The sequence below is a fragment of the Chironomus tepperi genome, unplaced genomic scaffold (assembly GCF_022539635.2).
Source record: "Chironomus tepperi strain 1889 unplaced genomic scaffold, CSIRO-AGI_Ctep_v1 contig_48, whole genome shotgun sequence".
Taxonomy (NCBI): domain Eukaryota; kingdom Metazoa; phylum Arthropoda; class Insecta; order Diptera; family Chironomidae; genus Chironomus; species Chironomus tepperi.
The window spans coordinates 101,383-110,996 of NW_027226170.1; the positions used below are offsets into that span (position 1 = coordinate 101,383).

The window sequence follows — 9,614 nt, forward strand, 5'->3', positions numbered from 1 at the left end:
ATTTTGTCATGAGCTCTCTTAAAGTAATCAATCAAAAAAATACTTAAGAATTGATTTTAATAAGATTTCATCAAAAAGCTTGCAAAATTTATTTTGAATCTGCGTAAACATTGAAGAATATTCCAGTGTATTGTATTTACACAAATCATAGCTACCATTATTTTGTGTTGAAAATTTAAAAACGTAAGATTTCTTCAATTTTTCTTTTAAGTCAAGCTGGATTTTGAGACAATATATAAAATTTACATTATAAAAGTATAGGATAAAAGAGGATGAAGAAAAATATTGGAAATAGAGAATGTATTGAAAAGAAAGTATGTAAAGCCATAAAGAAGGAACTGGCAAAGAAAGATATTCTACGTAATGTTAAAGGAAATATTTGTAAAAATATCCTAGATGTTGTGCGCGGTGACGAATGTAAAGATCCAATGGATGAAGATATAGCAACTAATCCATGCTCACCAACTGATATATTAAATCAATTAATCCTCGATTATTTCAAATGGATGAACTTTAAATATTCAATTGAGATGCTTACTGTTGAATCTGGAACTAAAACTAAAATTAGTAAAAGAATATTGAGGACAAAATTCAAGAATTCTGAAGATTTTAGCAAGCAGATGCCATTGTTACTAGAACTAATGACAAGTTCTATGAAGCAATAAAATTGTTGGTATATGTGCTGTCTCTCAGTCTGCTTTATCGATGCGGAAATAAACAAATTAATTCTCTCTCTGTTTACTCTCTCACACTCGACTAAATGGATATTTTTTTGAGTTTATTTCAGGTTTATTGCTCATTTTAGTAGGAACGTTCAACAAGTGAAAAACAAGAAAGTTTTTTGTCGTCAAAAATTAATGAATTTAAGCAATTTTATCTATTTTAAGTGCAATTAAATGTCTTATTATCGATTATTGGATACAACAAAATATATATTTACTGATATATTATGCAATAACGCATTTAAAAGTGATATAAAGTGTCATTATTTTCATTTTGTGATATAACAAATTTTAGTGAAATTTACATTACATACGCTGAGCCTTGTTAAGTGAATAGAGCTAATTAACACAACATCATCTGGTTTAAAGTAAAAAAAAATTGTTAACAAAAGAAATTAAATTAAAATGAAACATAAAATTCAGTAATTCAAATACAACGATGAGCGATGACTCATTTACATGAATGACTAGAAATGGAAGAGATGTGTGAAACAATACATTTACAACCAATACATTAAAACACAATTTTTTGATTGATAACATTAAAGTTTATTGTATCGTCAATTATCGAGACCAACTTTTTTTTGTTGCAAAATCATAAATTATAGTATTTGCCGCTATATACCCTTCACTCTATATAACTCAATTCCAATATTAGGAATGTGAATAATATTAGATAAATTTTTCAACCGAATTTTCATTCATTCTCGGATAAAGTACATATGAATCATGTACATTCTGGTTTTATGCATAAACTGGAAATGTGCTATTAGCATTTTTTTATGTCATTTGAGAATCCAGTATATCGTATTTATAGGTTTTAAAGTTTTATGTCATGAAGTTTAAAGGAGAAAATGCAAATTAGACTGATTTTATTTATAAATCTTAATACATTTGTATTTTTTGCACTTTCAAATATTTGACATACAATGAAAATGAAAAGATATTATGGAATCAACGCAGTATGATAAATACAATAAGCATGTACATAGTAAACACATTATTCAATGCGATAATTCATGAATAAGAAGAATAAAGATTATAATAATAGATCATTTTTTTATATGTCGACATGCAGTCGTTTCCGAAAGTATCTGGTATCTTATTAATAAACATGTCTAAGGAAGTGCTCAAATAATGATTCATTGTACATATGAATAATTTTTTCTCTAAATATTTCTGTAGGCTCGGTTTACAGTAATTAAACTAGTATTTTTTTGTGAATTGTAAATAAATTCATTCATTTATGCTGTTAGCATACAAATCACTGTAAAGATCATTAAACTTTTATCAGTATGACTATTTACAATTTTACTTACTCCACTTACTTACTCAACAAATCTTGATAATGTATCAATCAATGTCATTTACTATTTTTGTACGGAATAAAATTATCGCCCGAGCAGCACAATGCGGCACAAATTCGGCCTTAAAAATTGCTCGGAATCTGCAGTCAAGGTTACTTACTTACTTACTGCAACCATGCTCCTGTGTGGCTATGCCAAATGCTCTGTCCGCAAGTTGAGCTGATATTCTTTCATCACTGTTCTGCTCCATGTAGCTTTTGGAGCTCTAAGGCATCGTGTCCCTCGCGGAACTTGCCATCAGAGCAACTTCGCGTCTTACCGTTAATACGGCGACGCAATGGTGTCCTACCGAGTATTTTGTGCTGTTCGGGTGGTTCATGTTTTCGGCTTGCACATGGCATAAATGGAATGTTGCGGTTCAATAACTTTACACAAGTACTTATAAATAATATTGCTGCACCTTCATAATATGATTCTAACTTGAATTTGACTTGATTTTGTGAATTCAACACATGTTTGAATGTAGTACAAAAGCTATTACTGCCAATCAAATAAAATGCGCTAATAATAGTTCAAAGAGTCAACAACTTCCTTACTTGTTTCATCATTACGCATTGCTTATAAATTATCTGTATTGTTTTATATTTATAATGTTTATTTTTCACGTATTGTAGAGCATCTTCACATGTATACCGGAATAAAAAATTATTAGTAATTGAAGATGAACAATGAGAATCGACCCATTCCCGTTCCACGCCCAAGACAATTAAAATCAACATCTGAAGATTATGAGAATTTTACAATTCGACCAAATAGTTCAGCAAGCGCATACGATGCGGTTAATGCTCAATTAAATGAAATGAAAAAAGAAATGCAAAAGCCATTACCAACGCCAAGAACTAGACTAAATACAAGAAATTATGAGAATTCTCCATTAAACAATAATCAACCGGAATTGCCAAGTAAAACTGGAGCAATTAGAAAAGCTATAAACATTCCAAAAGTAGAAAATAATATAAAGGAAACGATTGAAAAGTCTGATTTAGAGGAAAAGAAGAAAGATACAGAAGATGTTCTTTCATTGTCATCATCCACAAGTGGAAAGTCCGGTAGCGAAAAGTTCGTAACTCCAAGTCCAACGTAAGTAATTTATTTGCATTAACAATTTCACCGTTCATCTCAATTAGCACCTTTATACATATTTTAGTGATATCTTAAAGTCAATTGGCGAGTCATCGAAGATTCTAGGCGAAGCCATTACCGAGCGTATAGGTGATAAAACGGCGAGTGCTAAGCACAAAATCATCAAAGAATATAAAAATTCAAAGAATATTCTTGGATCATTGGCAAGTGACACAAAAACTAGCACTGCCAAAAAGCTCAAAAATGTCAAGGATAAATTTGATAATTTTTCATTGAAACGAAATAAAGCAAGGAGGAGTCTTTCGATTGATGCTGATGAAAGACCTCAAACTATAAATATTGCAAATGATGACATGTTTGAAACCTTATCATTCAACAGTCCGATGAATAACCAACGATCTTATAATTTAGAAAATATCCCATCCCAGATATCAACATATGAGATTCCAAAAGGATTTAAATATAAATCTCATGAAGATTTACCGACGTACGAGGATATAATTTATGACGAAGGAAACTTAAAACGAAATACAAAATTGACACAAAGCCTTCATGGAGTTCAGAATAATTTTAATAAAAAACGCAATAACATCAGTGATTCAAACTTAAATACTATTAGTAGTGAATCGTCAGACCTTGATGATAATGAAAGTCTACCTCCAAATATTCCTGTGCCAAAGTTACCAGGAGAATCCGTCTATGGAAAGTTAAAGCCAGCACCAAGTTATTATGAGAATGCTCCTATGATTCCGTTAAGGAAGCCACCACCTCCGCCAGTATTGAGGCGCAATTTAAGTGAGCAACAGGTGAATACATCCGATGATTCCAATCGTGTAACAATGTGTAGTACAGTCTCTGAAAGCTGTACACTCACAGATGTAACTGATTCTAGAGAAAATACTATTAATCGTAGTGCTCGGGGAATTGACAGAAGTGAATCATGGCGATACGTTTCAAATGATAATATATCCCAAGCAACTCTAGATTCAAATGAATCAGAAGAGCCTATTTACGCAAATGATGAGAATGAGAGAATGGGAAATTTAGATTCCCCTACAATCTCAACAAATATTTTACAGCCATTAAAACCTTTGAATGTAGACGGTTCGAATAGCAGAACTCCGACAATCACAAGAGAAATATTAAATGAATTTGATCCATTAAGTCGCGACAGTTTTGACACATATATTATGAGAAGTATGAATCATATAACATTGCTGGAAACATTGTTAAGTGAAGACACTTATGGAACTGTAGCTGACAGTCAATCACTTCTTGATGCTGAACAAGTTGATGAAGCATCAAGTGAGGACTCAAATCAGACACCCGAAAACACAAGCTCACTATCACAAAATGACAGTAATGTCTCAAATAAAAGTATTAATGAACATCCATCACCACCGCGACCGAAGAGAAAGAAGGAAGCTCAACGACAACAATCTGTAATTATTCATCAAAATCTCAGATTGAAAGATAGCATTGAAAATTTAGCTGAGCCTTATTTAGCCAAGATTGACAATGAGCCATCAACATCTGGATCAGTTGCTGATTTGAGTAAGCCAAAAGCTACAAGAACAAATTGGTTTGTCGATACAGAAGATTCTGAGAAATTTGCAAAAAATAATTTGGATAATCCAAATAACTTCACAAATGCAACAACCACAAGCAATAAAGTATCAAAGACCGTCCCACAATTACCGAAGATCAATAATTTACCATTAGCTCCAGATGTACCATATCTACCAAGCTATGAAGAATCCCAAAAGGATCAAATTGTCATTCAAAATGATGAATTGGAAAATAAAACACCGACAATTCCAGTCACAAAATCCAGAAGTACGATATTTAATTTCAATTTAATGGCAAAACTCAATCCAAAGGATAAAGCTGAAAAAATCGACCCGAAGGATTTCATACCACATCCTCCATTTAGTGATGATTCGCCACACGCACATGATAAGGGTACAATTCTTTTAAAATTACCAAGCGGTGTCATTGAGGACATGTTGAAGGAATTGAGTCCAAGATTTGTTGAGCTCAAGAAGCGTCAATTCAAAGCATTTGCAGAACCCGAATTCAAAGTACTTAAGGAACATCTTGACCTTACGCATTTATCAAGTGTCCACTATCTCATAAATCATAAGTTTAATGACTTCAAGACTGAATGTGGCCGTCAAATTTACTGTTTTGAAATAAATCTTGCCATACCTAAAAGCACAAGTAACAATAATGCATTATTAGATAGCAAAGGCAGTCCTGTTCGTACACAACGTGTTACTTATGTTTATGGCATCTACAGCAAACAGGAAAAGTAAATAAATCATATTCTTACATCCTTGTTTATTTTTCTCTGTATTCATTTCTTATAAAAAATCTTCTTCAGATGTATATGGATGCAAAAGATTCTTAGGGGTGTCACGAATGTCTTTCCAAAAGAATATACTTGTGATTACATTAGAAGTGGATGGTGCTATATGAGGGTAAGTGATGAATGATGATATTTTTGGGTAAATAATAGCATAAGTCAACACAATATGTCTTTTTTTTGGTACTTACAGAAATCTATTACATCTGCATGGTCGGGTACATGGATTTTACTATCAAGACGCAGACTTTTGTTTTATGACTTTACAGAAAATCGCCTCGAGATACTTGATTTGAGAAAGGCACGGTGTATTGGTTTAAAAGATAGCGACGATAGCATACAGAATCTGTATGTTGAGAAAGGTCCAATAATGTTGATTGATGCTCCACCATATACATGCTATTTCATTATGAATACTACAAGAGAGACGAAAATTTGGAGTGTAGTTATAAAAGATGAAGCACATGCCAACGGAACACAACTGCGACATCAACAATTGACTAAAGATAATGTCCCAGTCTTTGTTGATAAATGTATCAATTTCGTGTACACAAATGGTAAGAAGCTTAATGTCATCAAAAATCACTAATTTATAATTTTGGTTTTGCATAATAGGAACCATGTCTGAAGGAATCTATCGTAAAGCGGGTAGCAGTTCTAATATTCAAAAATTAAGTGCTGCTTTAAGGAAAGATGCATTTAGTGTACAGATTACTCGCTGCGAATATAATGAGCATGATGTATCCTCAGCTTTAAAGAGATTCTTTAGAGAATTACCAGAACCATTAATGGGAAAACTGGCAGTCAGCTTTTTAAGTGTCTCTGAAATGAAATCTCAAACTGATAAGCTTCTAGCATATAAGGAACTCCTCTTAAGATTACCATCTGTCGAGTATCAAACACTCAAGAAACTTTTAGGTCATCTTCATTTCATTCAGACTCAGAAGGATATAAATAAAATGAAAGCTGAAAATCTTGCGCTTGTATTTGGACCAACATTAATGCAGCCACAAAATAATGAAAATCAATACACAATAGATACTCGAGATTCAGAAGTTGTAGCTGAACTTATTACCAACTATAAGAAATTATATGAATTAACACCTGATGAAATTGTAAGTCTTACTTTCTTTTGATTACTTTTACATGCTTTTGTTCCATTCAATAAAGATTTAGGTATTAATGAAATTATTATTACTATTTTTATAGAAAACTGAACAAATCATGTTAACTGTACTACAAAAATACCATAATGCTGCAGAAAATCTCTCTGATGCGGTAAAGAAATCTGGAGACTTTAAAGGTATGCATATATTAATTTTATACTAAAACCCCAAGTGGGCAAAAATACAGTCGATGACTAGTTCTAGCGTATATTTGTCCAATCGGGAATATTGGGATTCATCTAAAACTGCAAACATGCAAACAAAATACACAAGTCTGCAGTTTTAGACGAACTATATGACTCATCCAATAACTGCAGGTCTGCGCATCTAAAACGCAGGTCTGCGCATATAATACGCAGAAACTGTAGGCCTGCTCATCAAAAATGCAGAAAATGCAAACCTGCGCATCTAAACTGCAGGAAATACAGGCCTGCAGTTCTGGTTCCCACCCTTTAAAATATTAATAATAATTTGAATTCTTTCCTTTAGTTTGGATAACCCTTGATCCAAATCCAGAACAAAACACCAACCAAGAAGATAAAAAGCAAATCAATGTAGCACTTACGCCAACCAAAACAGTATTTGAACTCTGTAAAGAATTCGAGTCAAACATGAAGATACCCGCATATAAAATGACATTAATGGAGATAATACTCAATGGTGAACTTCAACGGCCACTACATTACAATGAGAAAGTACTCAATGTTGTACTACGTTGGGCTAATTGGCCAGAGGCCGACAGGAAAACGAATTATCTCGAATTAAGGCCACAAAGTAAATTTCATCAACAAATTGAGCGTGCTTTAAAAACACTGCCATCTCTGACGCCTTGCATGGAGCTGAAATTTGCTGACAAGAAAACAAAATCAATGAAATTGTTCACATTAGAACTTACAGACACAATGATAAATGTATTGAAGACGGAAAAGTCATCGAAAGTGAAAGTAAAAGATGTAGACGTTTCTAATTGCATTACGTATTTAGGTGCTGAGAAAAAACGTGATAATCAATGTCGTTGGACATTAACTCTGGTAGAATTGAACTTTAATAAAAGGTATATCCCACTTAATTGGCTATTCATTTGATTAAGTCATTAAAATGCCATTTTCTTTTTTTGTAGGAGTCGAGATTCGCCGTTTATCGGCCATATAATTGGTGGAAATAACATTAACGAGCAAGTCACATGGTATATATCAATAATGAATAGCATTCATGGACAAGATATATTTCCTAATCCAGAAATTGTGATGACATGATTTTTTTATTCATAAAAAGTAACCGAGTGCCTAGTATTATACATATTTGAATCATTATATGTAATTTTTATAAAGATTATACTGAATATTTTAATAAAAAGTTTTATCAAATTGAAAGTTTAAGCTATAGCAGTGTTGGACAACCTTTTAATTTTGCGGCACACCTTGGTGGTAAGCCTCGAATACGACCTCCGGTTCATGGCATTTCCAAAAAATTTTGTCTTCACACTAGTGTATCGCGACCCACAGGTTGTTCACAACTGATCTACAGCTTTAAAATTTACTAACTTCCCAAGTATTCAATTGACATTTGAAATTAGCTTTGTCAAGTGTGGCATTATTGAAGTATAGATAAATCTTCTGTTCATTCAGAACATTAGCAACGCTTTTAAGTTGAGTACAACTCCAGTTCCTTGTAGTCAAATATAGCATTTTGAGATTTGGAAACATTTGAGTAAGATTCTTATATCCATTAATAAATTTATCAACTCGTATGGTCCCTACATTAGTCATTGATGCAAGCATCTTACTTCCCAATTTCATTCCTGGATTGTCATTCAGTTCAATTTTGTTAACATTTTTAAGGTTTGCAAAAACAGCTTTGTTGAACTTCCTAATCCGATTTGAGTCTAGATAAACGAGTACAGCACTTTTCATTTTGGTTAAAAATCCTATCCTTGATATTCGATTTCCAGTTAAGTACAAGAATTTAACACTAGAGGTTGCATCACATGATACATTATTGATAAGATTGAATTCAGCATTAATACTAACAGCATTGGATCCAATAAATAGACTCTTCATTTTATTATTGTCTGCAATAATAGTTCTTGCATAGGCTGTATTTAATGAAGTCAGCATGTTGTAGCTGACATCCAAATTATTTAAAGCAACTAAATTTGAAAAGGCACCAGCTTCAATTGTCACTATATCATTGTCATTCAAGTTTATATCAGTAATGTTAACATTACTGCTTAAAAAGTCTGCATCAATTGACGTTAAGCTGCAATTTTTCATTTCAAGAATTTGCAATGCTGGAAGATCCTGAAGAACCGAGGAATCAAATGTTTCTATTTGAAGATCTTCAAGTGTTAATTGTTGAAGTTTATTTAAGCCTCCAAATGGATTTCCGGTAAAAGTTGTGATCGGATTATCATAAATGGAAAGTTGAGTTAATGCCGTACAAAGTGAGAAAGCCTGATCAGGTATTGTTGAAATGTCATTTGTAGAGAAGAACAGTTTCGTAAGCTGATTTGAATCTTGGAAACTGGAACTGGAAAGTCTATTCAAATTATTATTTGTTACGTAAAAAATTTTGATTTTTGGAAAGCTCACAAAAATATTTTTTGGAATCGACGTAAAGTTTGTGTTGGAAAATGTTAAAGTTGTGATGTTTGCATTTGCATTTGAAATTTGAAGTGATTCGTCATCAGCAACTGATCCACCCGACACTCGACACATTGTTGGAATTGAAAATCCTAGTGAGCCACCACATGTTAGAATGTCAGCTGAATTGGTTTTAAGCAGTAAAGTCAGCACTACGAAGGTCTTGATTCTCATGTTCAACACTTTTTGACTATTAAGCTTCGCGGAAGTGAGCAGCTTGCTTATATAGACATTCTGTGGAAAATTAAATTGTCATTAAATTAAATATA

General features: G+C 32.7%; 2 protein-coding genes across 3 annotated transcripts; one reads left to right on the forward strand and one right to left on the reverse strand.

Moving 5' to 3' along the window:
* The first annotated feature begins 905 nt into the window (after positions 1-905).
* RhoGAP15B (RhoGAP_ARAP and RA_ARAPs domain-containing protein RhoGAP15B) lies at positions 906-7,987 on the forward strand. Of its 2 annotated transcripts, XM_070652348.1 has the most exons (9): positions 906-1,090; positions 2,704-3,169; positions 3,237-5,483; positions 5,556-5,652; positions 5,731-6,094; positions 6,153-6,652; positions 6,747-6,840; positions 7,193-7,757; positions 7,824-7,987. In XM_070652348.1, exons 2-9 carry the CDS (start codon positions 2,751-2,753, stop codon positions 7,957-7,959), a joined length of 4,422 nt encoding a protein of 1,473 aa, XP_070508449.1. In that variant the 5' UTR covers positions 906-1,090; positions 2,704-2,750; the 3' UTR covers positions 7,960-7,987. The 2 variants fall into 2 exon arrangements, with proteins under 2 accessions (XP_070508449.1, XP_070508458.1); XM_070652357.1 differs by lacking the exon at positions 906-1,090 and having other exon boundaries at positions 2,387-3,169.
* A 245-nt stretch (positions 7,988-8,232) lies between these two features.
* On the reverse strand, positions 8,233-9,519 carry LOC139099268 (decorin-like). Its single transcript, XM_070651692.1, has one exon. The coding sequence runs from the start codon at positions 9,517-9,519 to the stop codon at positions 8,233-8,235; it is 1,287 nt and encodes a 428-aa protein (XP_070507793.1).
* Between the last annotated feature and the right edge of the window lie 95 nt (positions 9,520-9,614).